We start from the raw sequence: 24216 nt of genomic DNA on the forward strand, positions 1-24216 counted from the left end.
TTCATTGTCAGTGTGGTTTGCATACTTTTAAAAATTATTGGTATGATGCCTAGAGCTCTTTGTGGAGCAGATTTTACATATCCAATGAAAAGTAAGGCAAGTTGTATTTTTGCTTTTTAGAATGAATTGGAGAATTTTCCTTTGAACACCATTCAGCATTGCCAAGCTGTGATGCACTCCTGTAGCTATGATTCGATTCTTGCCCTGGTGTGCAAAGAGCCAACCCAGAGCAAGCCAGACCTTCATCTTTTCCAGTGTGATGAGATTAAGGTAAAAGGCTGGTGAATTTTCTCTCGCTTTAAGCAGATGTTCTAGCTTTTGATTACCTTCTTCAATCATATGGCTACTCGGTACTAGATTTTTAGTGTCTTACAGTTTTGTAAGGAAAAGCACCTCAGTATCTTCCCCAGAATGTTTAGGCTAAATAAATAAAGAGAAGATTGAGTGTTATTTAAAAAAATCAGATGCATTCTGTTTATTTTAAAAATGTGCAGATAATTAAATTCTTCACTGAGGGACTTGGACTTATAATTAAAGACTGATTCTTCAAAAATCATGCTTCACAGACAATAACCATGTCATCTGTTTCATTCTGTTTTGTGCTGGCACCAATCACATAGCATGGGTTATCGCAGTGGAACATTTGGATGCTTTCCATGGTACTGATTTAAGGGTTACTGTTTGATTATGTGACTTGAAAAATTGCTCAAGTTATGTAATCCCCAAGTCATAATGTGACAAGAGTTGAGCATAGTTACTGGTAATAATACGCCATATCCTGAAGATTTATATTTCAAAGTACACTGTAAATTTCAAGTGACTGTAATTTGTGATGCTTTATTGGATGTTAGAATTTATCTGCAACCTTGAATCTTTATTTCATGAGTTGATTTCTCTAAAAAGGAAAATGTTTTTAATTGAGTTGATTTTTGCTTTGCCAAGAACAGTGATTTACCACTTGATTGTATGTAATATATACAGGCATTCTTTTTCTTATAAAGAAATGTTGGGAGATTAGCATAAAGTGTCATTTGATTTTTTCTGTAATTCTTTGGCATTAAAATATGATAGGTAAATTAAGATTGACTATAAATAGTATATTTTATAATTTTCTCTTTATTTCAATTTATGTCATAAATGACTTTCTAAAAACTATTTAAGTAAATGACTTTCTTACTTGGAAACAATTGTGGCAATAGATAATTTGTATAAGTTCATTCGACTTTTCATATGTTGCCTTTGTAAAGTCATAAAACACGTTAAGAATTTTTTTTTGCAAGGTTAGATTTGTTACATCAGTAAGGAATAAGATGGATATTTTACTCTGAAAACAGTGAAATTTAATTCAAACATTTTATGCACAGAGAGCTATGCTTAAAGACATTTTAAATCTGCTATATGTCTCAGTGCTCGAAAATCTCTCCCTGGAAGCTGTTATTGGACCGAGTGAAGTTTCTGGATTCCAGTTTTGAGGATAAAGGGCTTGCTTTATTTGTTGGGGCATGATGATATTGATGGGTCCCAAACAGATTTACTGAATGCTGTTTTGTCCTGCTTAAAAGCTTGAGTACCACCACACAGCTCTATGCATGTACTCACTGGTGCCATATTCCACATTTTGGATGGATTTTTTCCCTTGCCCTGTTAGAAATATAAATGCAGTGATATATGTAGTTTCTTTTATATGGGTCATCTTGCAGCTTCCCTTTTGAGTTTTAACCTTTCTTTATTATGGGACTTTATACAGTGCTCCTGCCCACCTCAGTATAAATTTTTTCTTGGAAATATGATAGCCAACTCCACACCCTGCCCATAGGAAATTCAGGACTCCTAGACATTCTTCCTGAAACTAGGGTGTTCTTACCCAAGTGATGCTGGACTAGGACACGTTAGCATTCTCGTTTAATAGGTGTGTGACGTAGGCCAAATCATCATATGAGTATTCTTCAGTTTTACTAATTATAAAACAAGAAAAGATTATATGATCTTTAAGTGTCTCCTCACTTTTAAAATTTTATGACTACCTGTGCCTATGGTAAAGAGTATAATATATAACTATGTATGTATGTATGTGTGTATGTGGGAGCATTCCTGGTGGCCCCATGGTAAAAGAATCCTTCTGCCAGTATAGGAGATGCAGGTTTGATCCCTGGGTCAGGAAGATGCCCTGGAGAAGGAAATGACAAGCCACTTCGGTATACTTGAAATGCCCTGGGAAATGCCATGGACAGAGGAGCCTGGCAGCCTGCAGTCTGTGAGGTTGCAAAGAGTCAGACACGACTTAGCAACTAAATAACAATATGTGTGTGAGTGTGTGTGTGTGTGTGTGTGTGTGTGTGTGTGTATTTGAGGAAAACATACATAATTACAGAGAACAAGCTGACATAAAATAGGAGATGAATATATCCCAGCAAGAATGTGATATACAGTAATAATCACTGGCTATAAATAAACTTCAGAACCAAACAAACTTCTTAGCTGCTAATCTCACATTGATTCCCAAGAAAACCACATCAGACATTCAAATGCTCTTGTTGGAAAAGTATCAGAAACATCATTCCTTTGGAGAAAGCTAAATTTTATTAACCTGAAATGACAGAATAAAAGGGTTATCACAAGGGTTACAGCCAAGTGTTGGGGTCCACCTAGTGATGACTTGGGGCTGTCTTAAACTGAGGGAGTGGCTCTGCTGGAACTGAGTTATGTATGTCCACGGTTAATGGGTGCCCAGTGGATGGTGAGGATGGGGGAGGGGAGGGATATTGCTGCATATGCTGGTACTTCCGATTCCTCCACCTCTTCCCAGGCAGAGGTATTAACCCAGTTACATTTTCAGCGTGTGATTACACTTTCAACATATGCAAATCCCTTTTCTCTTTGCTTTTATACAAGTATAGCTTTTTTTTTTTTTAATTAAAGGAGTCTGGATGAAATAATCTTTAAAAATTCCTTCCATTTTCGGATCCTTTCATTTCAAAGTTCACTGAAAAAAACTACAAGTGTCATGTTTCAAAAGCAGATTTTTTAAAAAGTCACTTTTCTTTTGCATCAAGACATTTATTGATTTGGACAGCGAACATAATCCCTCTTTCTGTTTTAACCTACATACCAAGATAAAGAAATCCATAACCTCCCAGGTAATTTGTCTTTCGTTGCAGGCAAACCTAATTAGTGAAGATATTGAGAGTGCAATCAGTGACAGTAAAGGAGGGAAGCAGAAGAGGCGGCTTGATGTCTTGAGGTAAAAACATTAAAAGAAGTTAAGGGCTAGAATTGGTAGTCATGTTTTTCTTTAAAAATTAAAATATTTTTAGCAAAGGTATATTATCATGTTTTACAGATTACAGTCTGTAATCTCAGCTCATTTGCTTTCCCAAGGTTGTTGGTGTGTATGTGTGTGTGCATGACTTTTCTCTCTATAATTCTGGTATTTCTCTGGTATGGCTTTTCCCACTTCTGTTGTCCTAGAGACTCATGAACAAAAGAGTGGCATTTTAAGGGAAGATAGCCTAAGGGAATATAAATAGATATTAGGACTCTAGTGTTAATACCCTTTGCTAATCATAGGAGACCCAGAAAAATACATTAAATCTGGTTTTCAGCTGAACTGAAAATGTTCTATACTTTTCATATACATTTATAAATATACATAATATGGAATGGTTAAGAAATCCTTGTTTTTCTACCCCAAGGCATACTTCTTGAGGTTAAAGAACTAATACATAAAACTGAGAGAACTGATGTGTTATAGAAATAGAGATGGTAAATATTCAGTTTGTTTTCATCTGTTTTCAGGATGATTTCCAAAGCAGACCCTGGTATACCACCTCCACCCAAAGCTCCTGCCCCCGTACCCCCTGGCACTGTGACCCAGGTGGATGTTAGGAGTCGAGTGGCAGCCTGGTCTGCATTGGCAGCTGACCAAGGAGACTGTGAGTACTTCCAGGGATTGGTACTTATTGAACATTTACTTTGAGTGGTGACCCAGTTCTTGCTTTCAGGCTCTGATGCTGATTTCTAAGCTGAAACTTGAGGTTGGTTTTGTAAAAATAGATCTTATGTAAAGGAAAGTTAAGGGCTTTGTAAGATTATTGTTTCTAAGAGTTAAGACCAGTCTTTTAATAAATCTAGTGTTAGAGTCTTTTCTTTTTAAAGCACTCAAAGAGGGAGTTTGACTCAACTAACAATTAAAAGAGTGATAATATAATATTTTAATATACTCAGTATTATAAAATATATTTAAATATAGTGTATTACACTTAATATAATATTTTAATATATAAATTAAATATTTTAATATTTAATATAATTTAGATCAATATTTTAAAATGATAATTCTTCGAAGTTCTTTCCATTACTGTTATCTTACACTGTCCTCTCTTGGACAAACTGTTCATGTTTATAAGGGCAGGCTGTCAGGACAGGGGATAGGGAGGTGGAAAAGGGATAAACTGCATTCATCACCATGTAAATTTACCTAATGGGTCCTATGTCTGTACTGTCATTTTGCTTTGATATTCTTAAAAGAAAGAACCATATCAAAGAACATAGTGTAATATATGTCAGAATGTTTCACTACGTCTGAAATTTTTATAACTAGAAAATGCCTTAACATATGTTTGGTCTAATCTCTTGATTATAAAGGTAAATAAATTGTGATCTGGTGAGTCTGAATTTGATGGAGACCATAGTGTCAGTTCTTTTACCTCCTAGTTCAGTGTGACTGCTTAAATCACTTACTCTTTAACTAGTAAAGCATCATTCATGAGAATATCTAGCAGTGTAGTTAAACCAAAAAACTTAATTGACAAAATGAGTGATACTGGACTGTCCTTTGAGTCTGTGAACCAAATTTAGGCTCTGGGGCAAGCCCGGGATATACCTGTGTGACCTTAAAAGTTATGCCTCACTTGCAGAATGGAAATGAGTTAAACTCATATGTTTCTGAGAATCTGAAAGGGAATAATATATATGATAGTACCTGGAACAGCATAGTAGGTAGTCATTTTTGCCAAATTGAGTTCATTTTATCAATCACTTTCCATTTTATTTAGATTCTTGTGTCCTTAAAGCTATTTTCAGTTTACATATAAGCCCAGCTACCAAACAGATGAAAGAAAGAAATCTTTGAAGCATCCATTTTTCAAAAATAAAGTAGCATAATTATTAGTTACTGTAACTTTTTAACACTTTATATACATTTCCACTTTGCATTTACAGTGCTAAGTGGAATTTTATAGTGTTTTCTACTTGTGTACTTAGAGTATTTTAGCTATTATTACTCTTTTGGTAGAGGAGATGTGGGCTTTATTTTGAGAGAGGTTAAAATGGTCTTCCTTGAAGTTGAGGAAGGGTAAGACACCTTAAGTTTTTTAGAAATTCTGAATAAACCTATAAAAACATCCATCAAACCTATAATTTACAACAACAAAATCTATTCCCAGGAATTTCTGAGCCCTTATTGTGTGTGTTAGTTACTCAGTCATGTCCAACTCTGTGACCCCATGGACTATAGCCCACCAGGCTCCTCTGTCTATGGGATTTTCCAGGCAAAAGTACTGGAGTGGGTTCAGTTCAGTTCAGTTCAGTCTCTCAGCCATTTCTGACTCTTTGCGACCCCATGAATCGCAGCACGCCAGGCCTCCCTGTCCATCAACTCCCGGAGTTCACTCAGATTCACGTCCATCGAGTCAGTGATGCCATCCAGCCATCTCATCCTCGGTTGTCCCCTTCTCCTCCTGCCCCCAATCCCTCCCAGCATCAAAGTCTTTTCCAATGATTCAACTATTCCCATGAGGTGGCCAAAGTACTGGAGTTTCAGCTTTAGCATCATTCCTTCCAAAGAAATCCCAGGGCTGATCTCCTTCAGATTGTACTGGTTGGATCTCCTTGCAGTCCAAGGGACTCTCAGTCTTCTCCAAAACCACAGTTCAAAAGCATCAATTCTTTGGTGCTCAGCCTTCTTCACAGTCCAAGTCTCACATCCATACATGACCACAGGAAAAACCATAGTCTTGACTAGACGGACCTTAGTTGGCAAAGTAATGTCTCAGCTTTTGAATATGCTGTCTAGGTTGGTCATAACTTTTCTTCCAAGGAGTAAGCGTCTTTTAATTTCATGGCTGCAGTCACCATCTGCAGTGATTTGGGAGCCCCCCAAAATAAAGTTTGACACTGTTTCCACTGTTTCCCCATCTATTTCCCATGAAGTGATGGGACTGGATGCCATGATCTTAGTTTTCTGAATGTTGAGCTTTAAGCCAACTTTTTCACTCTCCTCTTTCACTTTCATCAAGAGGCTTTTTAGTTCCTCTTCACTTTCTGCCATAAGGGTGGTGTCATCTGCATATCTGAGGTTATTGATATTTCTCCTGGCAATCTTGATTCCAGCTTGTGTTTCTTCCAGTCCAGCGTTTCTCATGATGTACTCTGCATAGAAGTTAAATAAGCAGGGTGACAATATACAGCCTTGACGTTCTCCTTTTCCTATTTGGAACCAGTCTGTTGTTCCATGTCCAGTTCTAACTGTTGCTTCCTGACCTGCATACAGATTTCTCAAGAGGCAGGTCAGGTGGTCTGGTATTCCCATCTCTTGAAGAATTTTCCACAGTTTATTGTGATCCACACAGTCAAAGGCTTTGGCATAGTCAAGAAAGCAGAAATAGATGTTTTTCTGGAACTCTCTTGGTTTTTCGATGATCCAGCAGATGTTGGCTATTTGATCTCTGGTTCCTCTGCCTTTTCTAAAACCAGCTTGAACATCAGGGAGTTCACAGTTCACATATTGCTGAAGCCTGGCTTGGAGAATTTTGAGCATTACTTTACTAGCATGTGAGATGAGTGCAATTGTGCGGTAGTTTAAGCATTCTTTGGCATTGCCTTTCTTTGGGATTGGGATGAAAACTGACCTTTTCCAGTCCTGTGGCCACTGATGAGTTTTTCCAAATTTGCTGGCATACTGAGCACAGCACTTTCACAGCATCATCTTTCAGGATTTGAAATAGCTCAATAGGAATTCCATCTCCACTAACTTTGTTCATAGTGATGCTTTCTAAGGCCCACTTGACTTCACGTTCCAGGATGTCTGGCTCTAGACTAGTGATCACACCGTCGTCATTTTCTGGGTCGTGAAGATCTTTTTTGTACCATTCTTCTGTGCATTCTTGCCACCTCTTCTTAATATCTTCTGCTTCTGTTAGGTCCATACCATTTCTGTCCTTTATGGAGCCCATCTTTGCATGAAATGTTCCCTTGGTATCTCTAATTTTCTTGAAGAGATCTCTAGTCTTTCCCATTCTGTTCTTTTCCTCTATTTCTTTGCCTGATCACTGAGAAAGGCTTTCTTATCTCTTCTTGCTATTCTTTGGAACTCTGCGTTCAGATGCTTATATCTTTCCTTTTCTCCTTTGCTTTTCGCTTCTCTTCTTTTCACAGCTATTTGTAAGGCCTCCCCAGACAGCCATTTTGGTTTTTTGCATTTCTTTTCCATGGGGATGGTCTTGATCCCTGTCTTCTTTACAGTGTCACGAACCTCATTCCATAGTTCATCAGGCACTCTATCTATCAGATCTAGGCCCTTAAATCTATTTCTCACTTCCACTGTATAATCATAAGGGATTTGATTTAGATCATAGCTGAATGGTCTAGCAGTTTTTCCCTACTTTCTTCAATTTAAGTCTGAATTTGGTAGTAAGGAGTTCATGATCTGAGCCACTGGAGTGGGTCGCCATTCCCTTCTCCAGGGGAATCTTCCTGACCCAGGGATCGAATCCCAGTCTCCTGCATTGCAGGCAGACTCTTTACAGTCTGAGTCATCAGTGAAGTCCCTCATTAGATGTTGTCTAAAGTACTCTGTACAGTCTCATCTATCAAGTTGCAGTTAGATAAGCTTTTCAGAACTTCTAGTTTACTACTAGGTCAAACAGAACACACTGCTTACCATGTGAGGTTCTGCCTGGATCCAGGACACTTTGTAGTTGAAAGCCCTCTAAGGGGAGTATCTCTCTGTTCGCCTGAAGGCTCCAGCTGACTTAGGTTCGATGTCTCCTTCTTCCTAACCTTGACATAGCTCTTGGGCCTTCCCAGGCGGCACAGTGGTAAAGAATCTGCCTGCCAGTGCAGGAGATCTGGGTTTGATTCCTGGGTCTGAAAGATCCCCTGGAGGAGCAAACGGCACCCCACACCAGTATTCTTGCCTGGAGAATCCCATGGATAGAGGAGCCTGGCAGGTTACAGTCCACAGGCCCCAAAGAGTCAGACACAACTTAGCATGCAGGCACACATGCAGCCATAGCCCTACCCTGACTCCAGAAGAGATCTCTGTAGAATAGTGGCAATTGCAGTGCGTTCCTAGTAGTGCTTCAGACTATGAAAAACTCTGAGAAATACTGCATATCTCTCACTGTGTCCTCCAAATGATATTTTGGGACCTAGTAGAGTTCCTAATACCTATATTTCAGCTTCAGCTTAACTGCTGCCCGGTATACCTATAGCCAAGATAGCAGCCAACCACATGTAAAAACAGCAGCTAACTGGCTAGATTGCATATATGGAAATTGTACTGATTAAGTTTCGTAAGACTCAGTGATTTGTTTTTTTCTTTTTTGGTGAATATTCCATTTAAGGGTAAAGTTAGGCATAGAGGAGGCATAGCAGTTTGCAGTATTTTTTGCACTTCTCTTAATTGAACATGATGAGCCATGAGGATCCATCATGAGTTGTGTTTCCATTTAGTAATGATGCAGTTCTCCTGTTCCATCCATCCCTCTTTCTTTCATTTCCTCTACTGAGAAATCTTGGAATGAGTATCTGTGTTAATTGAAAGTGTTAACAGTCTTGTAGCTGGAACGAGTTCAGATAATGAAACTGATTATCACGCCCTAGCCAGCTGAGCTGACATAGTATCTCGAGACTTTTGTTCTTCAATTTGCAAATTCTTGTAGGTATTTCTGCTTTTAAAGCATATAGCTTCAAATGAGAATTAGCCCAACATTATGGGCTTTAAGCTTAATTACAACTGGAATATTAGAAGCCCTTTACTATCAGAAGACCCAAAGCTTTACTATTATCACGATGTTAGAAAGTATGAGAATGACGAGCTTTAAAACTTAGAACTTAGTTAACTTAATAAACTTAGAACTTCTTAAAAGCACCTTTTAAGAAATAGGTGCTTAAAAAACATGTATATTTTTTCTTCTGTAGTAGTTAAAGGGTACTAAGTTAGGATAGGTTCCACAGGCATCTGACTTTAGAAAAGAGAGAATAGAGGGGAAATTACAGGGTAAATCAATACCATGAAGACGGAAGGCTGGTACTTCAGCTCTGTCAAGTGTGGTGGTGGGAATGAGTGTCAGAGATGAGGGTGGTGAGGATACGTGTCAGAGATGCTAGTGGCGAGGGTACAGGCCAGAGGTGATGAGCACAGCTTTGATTTTTGTATCCAGTGCAAGTGTTTACTTTTGCCAGTGGCTCTCTTTTCTAGACAGTTTGCATGTCTGGTTATCTATATTGGTATCACTTACACAACAGGTTGAGAGATGTATGATTTTCTTTTCTTTAGTTGAGAAACAGAGACATTATTACCAGCAGGAAGAAACACCTGAGATGATGGCAGCCCGAATTGACAGGGATGTGGTAAGTGAAACAGTCATCATTAGACCATTGGCTCTTTCTTTTTTTAGAGAAAAAATGTTAACAGGAAAAGTTAAGTTTATTTAAATATATTTTGTGGAAACTATATTTTCTCTTTTCAGTGGTGGCTATGACCTTTGAATTATTTTTTTTTTTCTTAACAATTTTTGCCTTTACCTTTAGCTAGTAGACTATGGCTGTGATAGAACTAGGATATTAACTGGTTTACAAAGGAGTTTAAGCTGAATGGTCAAGATTTGAGGGATTTTTCTTTTTTTGTGGTTTGTAATCTATAATTAAAATATCTTATTAATTTGTCTTCCTGGAATTTATTCTAAAGTGTTTTATAATGCCTAAAAGATAAAAGTTATGTGGCATTTCTTAAGGGTAGATAAGTATATTTTAATACTTAAAAGATAAGGCTATATTGATTTTGATTTCTCTATAATAATTTCCTAGCAAAATGATACTGTCCTGTAACATAATTATAAAATATGATGTCAGTATAATTGCTTTTTATACTCTACTTATGTTCTGAGCTTATTTGCAAACAAATACTTAAAGGACTTTAGAGTTTGAAATTAATTTTTATATTACAGTGTTACTTATTAATACTTAAAGGTTTATTTAATACTCAAAAGCTTATTTAATCTCAGTTTTTAGTCTTTAGAAGAATGTCAAGTTTCACACATAAAAGGAAGTCAAGAAAGACTATAGTATGTATAATATACAGTATATATTAATATAATATATGATATAATATATAATATAATTGAAGTTGATCCCATGATCTGTGAAAGCATAGTGCATCATTAATTCTTCTTTACCCTGTAGAAACTCTTATTAATGCCTATTGTTACAGATTATCAATGTGTGTGTTAGGTTATCACAACATTCTATATACCCTTAGTCCTGAAAAATAATATTGTCATTGCTTTATTGGGAAATTTATTAGAAAAACTGAAATGCTAGTGCTATTCTAACAAACTGTTTTCTTGGAATCCCCCCACAACTTTATATGGGAAGAACACAATGAGAAGATTAGAGTAATTGAAAATAGTTAGTCTGAATATATATTGTGAATGTTTTCTTTATAATATTGAAAATAGAATAAAATAAAACTAAATAAAAATGTAAATGTTAGACTTTAGCCACAGGTATACTTAGTTGAATACTTTTTCTTAGAATCAGTGATAAATTTGAAATTTATATGTGGGAAGTTTTCCTTTTTCTTTTCTTTCTTTCCTTCTTTCTTTTAAACTTTCTGATTTTCCTTCACAGTGTAAAGCTAAGGCAAAAATAGTTTTTTTCTGCTTTATATTTTATTCTGTAATTTCTAATTTCAGCAAATCTTAAACCACATTTTGGATGACATTGAATTCTTTATCACAAAACTCCAAAAAGCAGCTGAAGCATTTTCTGAGCTTTCTAAAAGGAAGAAAGCTAAGAAAGGTAAAAAGAAAGGGCCAGGAGGTAAGCTGGATTTTCTTAACCTTCTAAAGAACCATTCAGAATGCCAGTGCTAGGCAGAGCTGGCACTTCAGAGTTGTTAAACAGGACTCCATTGCCCAGAGACCAGGGTCCCTTTTCTGGTTTTGAGAGAACTAGTGATGTAGGCAGAGAGTACGATAAACCTGAGGAATAGCCCATTTGGTCCCGATTTGGCTACAGTAAAGAAAGACTCTAAGACATTCTGCCTAAATTAATTAGAGACTCATTAAATAGTGGCCATCTGTCTATAGTTTTTGTTAGTCATTGTAAAGATAATGTCTGTTAAAGAAGGCCATAGTGCCATTCTTCTCATATTTAAATTTATTTTACTATAAATATAGAATCTCATTATTTTGTTAAATTAAAGGATTGACTCTGCTCATTAAAATAGTTAAACATGTCAGTGGATTTTAATTTTTTATCACAAAACTCCAAACAGTATGTTCAGGTCACCTTCAAGCAGTTTTTACATATGCTGTAGTTCAGTTATGTAAAGTGACCTCAAGATATATAAAATTATAATTTTGTAACAAAATGGTATAGATGGAAATATATGAGAAGAATAAATATTCTCTCCATTACACATGACTTCCACATCTTTCTCTAGCTCTATCTACATCGTAAGCATATGACAGTAGACCTGTCTTCTAGAAGTGTGTATGTGGATATACTTTACTTCATATATTCTGAAATTCAGTATTATTGCTTTCTCATGTACTTGCTGCTCTTGTACTCTTTACAAAGGGTATGCCATCTTCTTGGTCATCCAAATTCAGAATCATAGATTTTTTTGTGAGTCTATACTTTAGTTTATAACCAACATTGATTTTATTTTTTCAGCCTCTCTTGTATAAAGTTTTTTTCCCTTTTCAGTTTCATATCCAGCAGCTGCTTCAAGGTACCTCATTTTTTTACCCAGCTTTCTAAGCAACCTTCAAGCTAGTCTTCCGCTTTGTGAAGACATTCTTCTTAAAGCTGTAAGGCAGTTACTTTACTTTTTCTGCTGAAAAGCTTGTTAATCCCATGTTCTATTGCTTTATGTAACTCAAACTCCTCACCCTGGCGGTCAAGGTCATTCACAGTCTCACCTTGATCTACTTTTCCATTCTCATGTGTCTTTGCTTTTCTGTTTGTTGTTTCAGGTAGAGACTGTTTCCTTTCTCCATGTTTTTGCTAATGCTGCTTTTATTCAACCATGATGTTTTTCTTACCAAACTGCCCTGGAAAAGACTTTCCAAATCCCATCTAAAAACTGCTTTTCCCAGGACATAGCCTTAAGTATACATTTCCTCATCGGTAGTCTCTTTGTAGCCTCAGTTGACACATCTCTATTACTTATCTGATTCATATCGTCTATGGATTTTTAGGGCCTTAGGAGTAGGATGTATAACTTACACAGCTTACACATTTTTATAGTCTTCACAGTGATAAACACAATGATTAGCATGTAGAAGGGCTGCAGTATAAATTTATGGAACCTGATAAGTAATCTGATAGTGCCTAAGGGTACGGTAATCCATTTCAAAGGTTGAGTCATCTTAATTTGTTACAGTCAGTCTATGAGAAGTGGGAAGGTAACTAGGTAGCATGATATCTGATGTGATCATCAAACTTTACAAACATAAATGTGTTTTCTTTTCATTGAATAAGTTTTCTTGGAACTTTGCCCTCATCTACCCCCTTCTCCTATTTAATTCTTTAGAGGGCGTTTTAACACTGCGGGCAAAACCTCCACCTCCTGATGCATTTGTGGACTGTTTCCAAAAGTTTAAACATGGATTTAACCTTCTGGTAAGTGAAATTTATTTGTGTACTATTTGAAGCAACAAATGGAAGAGATCAGAGTCTAGCCAGGATGTACCTGATCAAATTAAGAGATTAAACTGTTATTGTAGATTTTTTTGTGTGTTTTTATTTGCCTTTAATTAGCATAGCAGATTGTAAAACTTATACATCTAAGACACTTGATCAAAAAAGGATGACTCTAATTTTTAAAATGAAGTTCTCCTAATCTAATTCAGTGCTTGCTAATTGAGATTCCAAAGGTGAAACTAGTAGCAAAACCTCCTCTTTTGAGTCTGTGTTGAACCTTTTCGAATGTCTGTCTTTGGCCTGATTACATTGTAGTAATGTGTTTGCCTGCTTTTTTAATCTTACAGGCCAAATTGAAATCTCACATCCAGAATCCTAGTGCTGCAGATTTGGTTCATTTTTTATTTACTCCATTAAATATGGTAAGATTTTGTTAATTTCAGAAAGTAATTGTTCTTAGCATTTTATCAAGCCCACATATCTGTCTAGATTATCTTGATAGTTTTTCTTCATTGCCTTGCTTGGGTACTATTTCTTTTGGCGTCTCTTGTGGACATTGATGATGTAAAATTTGAAAGCTTAAAAGAAGAGCTAAAGAGCCTCTTGATGAAAGTGAAAGAGGAGAGTGAAAAAGTTGGCTTAAAGCTCAACATTCAGAAAACGAAGATCATGGCATCCGGTCCTACCACTTTATGGCAAATAGATGGGGAAACAGTGGAATCAGCGGTTGACTTTACTTTTGGGGGCTCTAAAATCACTGCAGATGGTGATTGCAGTCATGAAATTAAAAGACGGTTACTCCTTGGAAGGAAAGTTTTGACCAACCTAGACAGCATATTAAAAAACAGAGACATTACTTTGTCAACAAAGATCCGTCTAGTCAAGGCTATGGTTTTTCCAGTAGTCATGTATGGATGTGAGAGATGGACTGTAAAGAAGGCTGAGCTCCAAAGAATTGATGCTTTTGAACTGTGATGTTGGAGAAGACTCTTGAGAGTCCTTTGGACTGCAAGGAGATCCAACCAGTCCATCCTAAAGGAAATAAGTCCTGAATATTCATTGAAAGGACTGATGTTGAAGCTGAAACTCCAATACTTTGGCCACCTCATGTGAAGAGTTGACTCATTTGAAAAGACCCTGATGCTGGGAAAGATCGAGGGCAGGAGAAGTGTAAGACAGAGGATGAGATGGTTGGAAGGCATCACTGACTCAGTGGGCATGAGTTTGGGTAAACTCCGGGAGTTGGTGATGGACAGGGAGGTCTGGCGTGCTGCGGTTCATGGGTTCACAAAGAGTCAGGCAGGACTGAGCAACTGAACTGAACTGAAAAGAAACTTAGAAATTGCCTAGTTCAAACGCTTAATTTATTAGCTGAGGAAACTGATGTCTTTGACAACACTAAGAAAATGAGAAAAAAGAAAATTTTTTGAATGCCAGTGTTTTAGTATATACTAGTATACAACGTAAATGGCTTGAACAATGTAGAAAGTTTTATTTCTCTCAAAACAGGCTAGGCATGAGGAGTCCAATGCTGACAAATAGCTTTGCTCTATGAAGTTACCCAGAGTTCCAGATTTCTTTCACTGAGATCTTCCTCCATCTCCTGAGCTGCATCTGATTCAATCACTTGTTCATTCATTTATTTATTCAGCAAATATTAATTGGGAGCCTGCTACATGCTATGGGCTTCCCTGGTGGCTCAGACGTTAAAGCGTCTGCCTGCAATGTGGGAGACCCAAGTTCAGTCCTTGGGTCGGGAAGATCCCCTGGAGAAGGAAATGGCAACCCACTCCAGTATTCTTGCCTTGGAAATCCCATGGACGGAAGAGGCTGGTGGCCTACAGTCCATGGGGTCGCAAAGAATCAGACACAACTTCACTTTCACTTTATATGCTTGGCATTATTGGTAGCTCAGCAGAAACAAAACACATAAATTCTTTTTTTAACCTTTTAATTTTAGTTTCAAGTGGACAACAAAGGGGCTCAGTCATACCCACATGTGTATCCCTTCTCCCCCAACTCCCCTCCCATCCAGCCTGCCACATAACCTTGAGCAGGGTTCCCTGTGCTATACAGTAGGTCCTTGTTGTTATTCATTTTAAATATAGCAATGTGTACATGTCCCTCCCAAACTCCCTAACTATCCCTTCCTCCTTCTCTTCTCTCCTAGCAACCATAGGTTCATTCTCTAAGTCTGTGAATCTGTTTCTATTTTAAAGAAGTTCATTTGTATCATTTCCTTTTAGATTCCAGGTTTAAGGGATGTAATACAATATTTCTTCTTTGACTTCACTCAGAATGATAGTCTGTAGGTCCACCCATGTTGTTGCACATGGCGTTATTCCATTCTTACTAAATTCCATGGTATATATGTTACACATCTTTTTCATCCAGTCCTCTGTCAGTGGGTGTTCAGGTTGCTTCCATGTCTTGGCTGTTACAAACAGTGCTGCGATGAGGGTGCATGTATCCGTTTGGACCATAAAACACATAAATTCTTATTGGAACTTATGTTGTATTATGTAGTGGCAGCCAATAATCTGAAAAATGTATAAATAATTCACTCAAATCCTGTGTGGAAAAAATACAGAGGAGGAGACAGGGAGTGCCATGTATGTGTGTGTGTGTTATGAAGTATTACACTTTTTTGAATAGGGTTGTTTAAGGGAATGACTCACTGAAAAAGTATCATTTGAGGAAATGAAGTAAGAAATGAGTCATGTGGATTTCTGAAGGAAGAGACTTCCCAGGCAGAAAACAGCTAATGTTGATGCTCCGAGATGGTAACATGTAACTCCTGTTCTTGGAAGAAATAGTTATTGTCACTTGAATGGAATAAAAGGGAGCTCAACTAGAGGGAGATAAGGTCAGCAAACAGGAGGACATATCCTATTGGTCTTCACTGATGATTGTGAAACCTTTGACGCTTTTGGAGGGTTTACAGCAGAAAAGGATTGCTTTGGCTACAGTGTTTAGAAATTTGAGGGAGGAAGGGACTGAGGTGGCCCTGGAAAAATTCTTGATGGGAGATTATGTAGTTGCGACCAAGTAACTAACATTGGAGGTGGTGAGAAGTGTAATTCTTGTTATTAAACAGAAGCAACAGGAGTTGCTGGCAGATTGTAACTGTTGTGTAAGACTCCAAGATTTCTCCACAGTTCTGGCTTGAGACTGGAAGGATGTACTAATTATTAACTGAGATGGAGAAGACTGTGAGTAAAATGGGTTTTTGGCAGGAGGTAAGTGGAGGTGATGGCATTCCAGTTGAGCTATTTCAAATCCTGAAAGATGATGCTGTGAAAGTGCTGCACTCAACATGCCAGCAAATTTGGAAACCTCAGCAGTGGCCACAGGACTGGAAAAGGTCAGTTTTCATTCCAATCCCAAAGAAAGGCAATGCCAAAGAATGCTCAAACTACCGCACAATTGCACTCATCTCACATGCTTGTAAAGTAATGCTCAAAATTCTCCAAGCTAGGCTTCAGCAATATGTGAACCGTGAACTTCCTGATGTTCAAGCTGGTTTTAGAAAAGGCAGAAGAACCAGAAATCAAATTGTCAACATCCGCTGGATCATCAAAAAAGCAAAGAGTTCCAGAAAAACATCTATTTCTGCTTTCTTGACTATGCCAAAGCCTTTGACTGTGTGGATCACAATAAACTGTGGAAAATTCTTCAAGAGATGGGAATACCAGACCACCTGACCTGCCTCTTGAGAAATCTGTATGCAGGTCAGGAAGCAACAGTTAGAACTGGACATGGAACAACAGACTGGTTCCAAATAGGAAAAGGAGAACGTCAAGGCTGTATATTGTCACCCTGCTTATTTAACTTCTATGCAGAGTATATCATGAGAAACGCTGGACTGGAAGAAACACAAGCTGGAATCAAGATTGCCAGGAGAAATATCAATAACCTCAGATATGCAGATGACACCACCCTTATGGCAGAAAGTGAAGAGGAACTAAAAAGCCTCTTGATGAAAGAGGAGAGCGAAAAAGTTGGCTTAAAGCTCAACATTCAGAAAATGAAGATCATGGCATCTGGTCCCATCACTTCATGGCAAATAGATGGGGACACAGTGGAAACAGTGTCAGACTTTATTTTTTTGGGCTCTAAAATCACTTCTCGATGGACGTGAGTCTGAGTGAACTCCAGGAGATGGTGATGGACAGGGAGGTCTGGAGTGCTGCGATTCACGGGGTTGCAAAGAGTCGGACATGACTGAGTGACTGAACTGAACTGAAAATCACTGCAGATGGTGACTGCAGCCATGAATTTAAAAGACGCTTACTCCTTGGAAGAAATGTTATGACCAACCTAGATAGTATATTCAAAAGCAGAGACATTACTTTGCTGACTAAGGTCCATCTAATCAAGGCTCTGGTTTTTCCAGTAGTCATATATGGATGTGAGAGTTGGACCCTGAAGAAGGCTGAGCGCCAAAGAATTGATGCTTTTGAACTGTACTGTTGGAAAAGACTCTTGAGAGTCCCTTGGACTGCAAGGAGATCCAACCAGTCCATTCTGAAGGAGATCAGCCCTGGGATTACTTTGGAAGTAATGATGCTAAAGCTGAAACTCCAGTACTTTGGCCCCCTCATGCAAAGAGTTGACTCATTGGAAAAGACTCTGATGCTGGGAGGGATTGGGGGCAGGAGGAGAAGGGGACAACCGAGGATGAGATGGCTAGATGGCATCACTGACTCGATGGATGTGAATCTGAGTAAACTCCGGGAGTTGGTGCTGGACAGGGAGGCCTGGCGTGCTGCGATTCATGGGGTTGCAAAGAGTTGGACATGACTGAGCGACTGAACTGAACTGAAGGAATATTCTTTAGATAATGTCAAAAGTGAGTTATGTCCAGATGGAGAAATTTGAATTGGTAGTTGAATGTATGAATCTGGGATTCCATGGAGAAATCAGGCTAGAGTTATAACTGTGAATATCCTCTGCATACAAGGCCATGAATTTGGATGGTGCCACCAAGAATATGATGATAAATAAAAAGAAGGGGTGATGGAGCCTTAGGTAGTTTCAGTGATAAAAGAGTAAGAAGAATCAGCAAAAAAAGTGAGAATAAACAGGAAATCAGGAGAAGAAAAACAGGAGTATCATAGTAGGTATTCTAGAAGCCAAATGAAGAAAATGTTTGCAAGAAGAAGAATTGAGATACTCATGCTAGGCATTTCTATTGTGGAAGCTAACTTATCTCTGTGTCCTAATAACAGCCATACAATGACAAAGAAAAATAACTTTAAGAAGGTGACTGAGCTTAAACAGTTACTGGCATTATCCAAATGGTGTGGACTTAGTCATATGGCCATGCCTAACACCAGAAGCATGGCATCTCCATCGGAGCAGCTATGAGTCCATCTAAAATGCAGGGGCTTCTCTTTTTAGAAGGAAGGAGAGAATGGATACTAGGGGATAGTTAGCAGTCTTTGAAGGCCCATACATGCCAGGTATAGTAATGTGTTCATAACACAGGTTTCCTGCAGAAAACCCCCCTTCCTGTATTTTTGTAAAAAGCATATTTTTATATAAGGTGTAATTTTTGAAGCTAATAAAATGGTACATTGGGAACAGTCACTTTATGAAGAAGCCGGATATTTCCATGACTTTATCCAGCAAAAGGGTATACCATTTGTGTCGTAGGCCGGGATCCAAGATACACATTTTCATCTTCTAGATTTTGCATATCCAGGTATAGTCTTTTCTTATACGTTTAATGAAATAGGTACAGTAATATACTTTCCTTCCCATTTTCTCTTTCTTATATTTACAAACTGTGTAATAGCAGGTTTTCCAAGCTAACGTGTACCGCTGTCTTGTCTTCGTGGACAGCTAAGAAATTTAGCTGAAATAATTGAGGGCACAAACAAAAGCACTGGGTTTAAGAAAAGCATGGCGACAGAAAGCAGGTGGAACAGTTGTTAGCTTTTCGTACAGATCCCAAAAGAGACTGGGCTACAAATCACTCTTTTCTAAGATACAGTATAAGACCACACATTTGGTGTCATTCCTCTTTTTGTGGGGAGGGCAAGTGAGGGAGTGAGAAGACAGAATCTCTTTCTTTTAAATACCTCTAGAAGGATGGTTTTCTGTTTGATGGAGTGGTTTTGAATGGTTCATCCTATAAAAAGAGCAAATGATTGCTTTTTAGAATGACAATAGCAATAATGATAATTGTTAGTGGTATGTGACTGCTCTGTGTGTTATTTCTGTGATCTTTTTTTTAAAGGGTAAGAATGGTAACTATGAAGCAGATAAATTTCACTAATTTGATTTAGAGCATATGAAGACCATGGCCACTGAGTTCTTCATTCTTTATAAAAAATGGAGCAAATTCAAACATTTCTCATAGGTTTTGCTTGAATATCAGAAAAAATAAGAAAAAGAATCCAGGTAACAAAAAGGAATACACCTCATTTTTCTTTCCCCAAGGGTAGCCAGACAAGACCTGAAGTAGAATCTGAAATGAATACTGTTTTACAAACATAGGAAATTAAGTAACCTCATCAACATGAATTTCAGAACTACCTTGCGATAAGCAAGATGGAAGATGAAAGTTCAAGGCTACATCAATAATTTATGAATGTGTCCCTATGTTGTTGCTATAAATAGAGCATCTGATTTCTACTTGCCTAGTTATTGTTGAATAATTCTTGCTTTTTAAGCACTTTAAAAAATTGGATCAAGGCTCCATATGCAAAGAAACTGATTCTAGCTCATTAACAAAATTTGTATTCTTTTTTCTTCAACACATTTAAAACTCTCTTAGTTCGAGTGTTAGGAAGTATTGTTTAGAAAGCAATTTTGCCACCTCCTTTCATTCTGTTCACAGTCTTTCACAGATCATAAGTAGGTATCTAGACATTACATAGAATAGAACTATAAAATAATGGGACTGGTTTCCCTAACATACGAAAATTAGTTCTTTGTAATCAGGCTATGCATCTGAAAACACTGATTTATTTTATATTTTCATTTCTCAAAAATGACTCCTTATTAATGGTCTCCCAAACGTAACACTTCAGTTGCTTCATTCAGGGTACTGCCTACTGAGTCACATATTTAGTCACATTTTATTTAGACAAGAGAAGTGGATAGGTACATTTATTCAGTGCCTGCTACCAGCCAGACAAAATTCTGTGGTTTTAAACCTTGTGAGTTACCATGTGTACAATAGATAGCTAGTAGGGAACTTGCTGTATGGCGCAAGGAGCTCAGCCCAGTGCTCTCTGGTGACCTAGAGGGGTGGGATGGGGTTTGGGTGGGAGTGAGGCTAGAAGGGAGGGGATATATATATACATGTTCACTTTGTTGTATAGCAGAAGATATCATAACACTGTAAAGCAGTTATCTCCGATTTAAACAAAGACATTTGATTAAACCATAAGACTTCATGGGTACCTCCCTGTGTCCTCAGCATTTCCATACAAGCAAACCCACAGCACAAACATGTGCCCACATGCCTACTTACATTCTCAAGAGGGGACTTTGGCCCATGCCTTTATTTACTTTCTTTTGGTCCCTTTCCTATTCCCACTGCTAAACCAAAGATTTTAGTGTTTCTTTACTTACTTACTTTCCCTCTTAGTCATTGCTGTCTATTTATTAGAGGTTCTAGGGCTTGGAAGTTTAAAAATCCCTGTGCCAGGCTGTCACGGTAGGTTTTGTTCTCAAATAAGAGTCTGCCTACCTTCCTTATCCTTCATCTTTTCTTTCATGTATTCTCATTCATTCCCCTAACCTTGTGTCTTCTGTAGTTCAAAGTCAGATAAACTTTGGTCCATGTTCTCAAGGGAGGAGAAGTGAAAAAAAAAAAGTCCATGTTACAGTGAAATGTGTGACTGATATGCATGCTTGCAGGCCCCAGGGTGCATCAGAGTTACACTGTAGGGTTAGGAAGGGCTTCTCAGAGGAGGTGGGACCCAAGCAGAGTTCTAAAATGATGAGGAAGTGCCTTCTGGAGGTGCTGGGAACCAGTATGTGTAGAGACACAGACATAAAACAGCGTGGCAGGCTCAGCACACCAGGATGACTGGAGAGAAACTGACTTTTGGTCTGGCGCCATTAGAAAAAAGATCCCTTTATTCTTGTGCCATATCTCCAGGAAGGTGAGATTTTTATAAAAGGGCTCTGGTTTCTGCTCTAGGAGATTACCATTCTTTAGCCAGGAAACAGCCCCTTAGAAGTAACACTGGAGCAGATTTCAGACATCTACTTATCATCATTTTGCTTATCAGAGAGCTGCACCTGTTTATTCGCATTTGCTAATCATGAAGTTATCTATTTTATATCAGGGCATTTCCTTGAATTAAATTCTGGGAAGCAATACCATAGATTCAGAGGACCATTTCTCCTCCTTCTCTCACCTTTCCCTCTGGATGCCTTTATTTTTCTATGTCTTTATAGGCACAGTCATAGACTGTTAACTCAAGCCTTGTTTCTCCCTAGTGTATTCATTTCGAGAACTATATTTCTCAAGTTTGGCATAATAGATTTTCCAGTAAAGATATATATATATAAAGGCAGCAATAGTTAAACCATCTGACTAAGAATTCTCAGGGTAACTATGAATATTTTCCAGGGAATGTACAGTCATGTAAAGCCAATAGACAGATACTGTGAAAATTGTTAAACTATTAACTTTTCATTTTAAATTATTAGTCACCATTGGGCTGGGCAGATTGATCTGGATCAAGATTTAATTGGAATGTATAAAGACCACTTGTTTTTTTCATGTTTTTTTTTTAAATCTACACATTTTGAAAATGTACATATAATCATCATCTTCTTGCTAAAAAGTGATTTGTTGCCACTTTAGGTGGTGCAGGCAACAGGAGGTCCTGAGCTGGCTGGTTCAGTGCTCAGCCCCCTACTGACGAAGGACACCATCGATTTCTTAAATTACACAGTCAGTGCCGATGAGAGGCAGCTGTGGATGTCACTGGGAGATTCTTGGATGAAAACCAGGTAAACATACATGCGTGTTTAGCATCGAATACCTATAATACCTTTTTTTAAAGCACAGCACATTTACTAGGGCTTCCCTGGTGGCTCAGATGGTAAAGAATCCGCCTGCCATGTGGGAGACCTGGGTTCGATCCCTGGGTTGGGAAGATGCCCTGGAGAAGTGAATGGCTACGCACTCCAGTGTTCTGGCCTGGAGAATTCCATGGACAGAGGAGCTCGGTGGGCTACAGTCCATGGGATCACAAAGAGTCAAACAGGACTGAGTGACTGAGGACAGCACACCTATAATAACTTTTAAGTGTTGTTTGTTTAGTACACAAATCTAGTGAGCTATTTCATTAAAACCTTCTATGTTTGAAGGAGTAGATGTTGTAGATGAGAAGGCCTAAATTCTTAAAAAGCTGGAGAAGATAGACGTGTAAGGCATGATGTGTCCCAGGAGAAACTCATTAAAACTGTCACTTGGCAAGATGGAGCTGTCAGGAAGACGGTTTGGAGAGGAAAGCAATTAACTTTCAAAGAAGCCATGTGTTGGTCATGTTCAGTCACGTCTGACTCTTCATGACCCCGTGGACTCTGTAGCCTACCAGGCTCCTCTGTCCATGCCATTCTCCAGGAAAGAATGCTACAGTGGATGGTCATTCCTTTCTCCAGGGGAACTTCCAAAGAAGGGCTGGCATTTAAAATCATCAGATGATAACCCCAGTAGGTGCATGTGTATAATCATATGTATACATATAGTGTTTGTTAGGCACCCTACCATGCACTGTACATAGGTCCCTGTATTATGCCTGTTTTACAGGTGAGGAAACTAAGGCAAAGAGAGATTAAGGAATTTTTCCAAAGCCATACAACTCATAAATGACAGAGCTAGGCTGCAAACCTAGGCAGTCTGGCCCTGGAGTAGATGTTCATAGTTATTTTGCTTAGGTGCCTTTCAACAGGCTTAGTAGGGTTTCCACAAACATGTAGCAGGGAAAGGGCCTGTCCAGTTGAGAGAGTGGCATGAATGAAGGCATGAAGCAAGCAGTCAAGAGAATGGAATATGAATGTGGAATTAGCTGGAGTATAGACTTTGAGTTGTAGAGGATTGTGGAGAACAGGGAGTGGGAGAATGGTGGCGAACGAGGTGTACAGAGATAAGCAAGGCTGCGCTCTGAAGGCTCCCAGTGCAGTGCTGAGGAGAACCAGTAGCTTTGTGAGTAGGAGTGTGACACACACACACAGTCACACCTTTAAAACGGCAGTCTGGTCATTAACGCTAGTAATGACGTGGACAAAATTCACCCAAGGCATGAGGACCCTTGGGACAATGACGCAATTGTAGAGGCTCCTTATTAGTCAGCACTCCCTGAGATAAGAACTGTGGTGGTGGACACGGAAAAGAAGAGGGAATGATTTTACAATTATGTTTTGTCAGTAAGGTGACTGTGGAAAAGTAATCATTAACAATAGCAGGATTCGAGTTTGCTGGGCCAAGCAAGTTTTATAAATAATTCTCATTTCATTATATGGGATTAAATACTGTCTTCTCTCCTCATTTATTCCAATCTTTGTATTAATCTCACTGCGTGGAGTAAATCATTCATACGATCACTTGGCAGTTTGTCTTCCTAAGGCTTTTAAGCTAGCCTAAAAGTAATTGACCAATTCATATCTTTTTCTCCTTTTTTCTATTGAAATATATATAAACCATTCCCATTTATATTTTGGACTTTGGCAACTGCCTGTGTTGGAATGTACTTTACACGTGGAGTGGTTTACCAAGCAGAAGATTCTTAAAGAGCATTGCTCTTGCTGCTTTTATATTGAAAATATTATCTAAATTTATTTATGCATATTAATTTATTAATACAGAATGTATTGTATATCTCATACTATGTAAAAACTGGTTAAATAAGTTTCTTAAATCTATTAGGTTTATGTAGATTATGATTTTATGGTAAGCATAGGTAGAGATCTTTTTGCTTTTTTCCATAAACTTTATTCAATTTATCAGATCTCATAGTATTAAAATAGTCTAGGCTTTTTAGTTTCTTTGTCTTGGGTCCTACCTCAAAATGAGAAAATTAATGACTACTAGCAATGGCATCCCACTCCAGTACTCTTGCCTGGAAAATCCCATAGACGGAGGAACCTGGTAGGCTGCAGTCCATGGGGTCGCTAAGAGTTGGACACGACTGAGCGACTTCACTTTCACTTTCACTCATTGGAGAAGGAAATGGCAACCCACTCCAGCGTCCTTGCCTGGAGAATCCCAGGGACAGGGGAGCCTGGTGGGCTGCCGTCTCTGGGGTCGCA

The 24216-nt window shown here is 38.3% G+C and overlaps 1 protein-coding gene across 7 annotated transcripts in view; it reads left to right on the forward strand.

Annotated features, from left to right (window-relative positions):
* Window positions 1-24216, forward strand: part of EPS8 (EGFR pathway substrate 8, signaling adaptor) — a 211951-nt gene that overhangs the window by 152791 nt on the left and 34944 nt on the right. For all 7 annotated transcript variants that reach the window (XM_069585617.1, XM_069585623.1, XM_069585618.1 and 4 more), the window contains 8 exons: window positions 121-270; window positions 3159-3241; window positions 3796-3932; window positions 9560-9633; window positions 10977-11103; window positions 12824-12912; window positions 13281-13355; window positions 21767-21915. In XM_069585617.1, coding sequence (XP_069441718.1) covers window positions 121-270; window positions 3159-3241; window positions 3796-3932; window positions 9560-9633; window positions 10977-11103; window positions 12824-12912; window positions 13281-13355; window positions 21767-21915 — 884 coding nt within the window. The remainder of the gene's footprint in view (window positions 1-120; window positions 271-3158; window positions 3242-3795; window positions 3933-9559; window positions 9634-10976; window positions 11104-12823; window positions 12913-13280; window positions 13356-21766; window positions 21916-24216) is intronic.

This window comes from Ovis canadensis, chromosome 3 (assembly GCF_042477335.2).
Source record: "Ovis canadensis isolate MfBH-ARS-UI-01 breed Bighorn chromosome 3, ARS-UI_OviCan_v2, whole genome shotgun sequence".
Taxonomy (NCBI): Eukaryota; Metazoa; Chordata; class Mammalia; order Artiodactyla; family Bovidae; genus Ovis; species Ovis canadensis.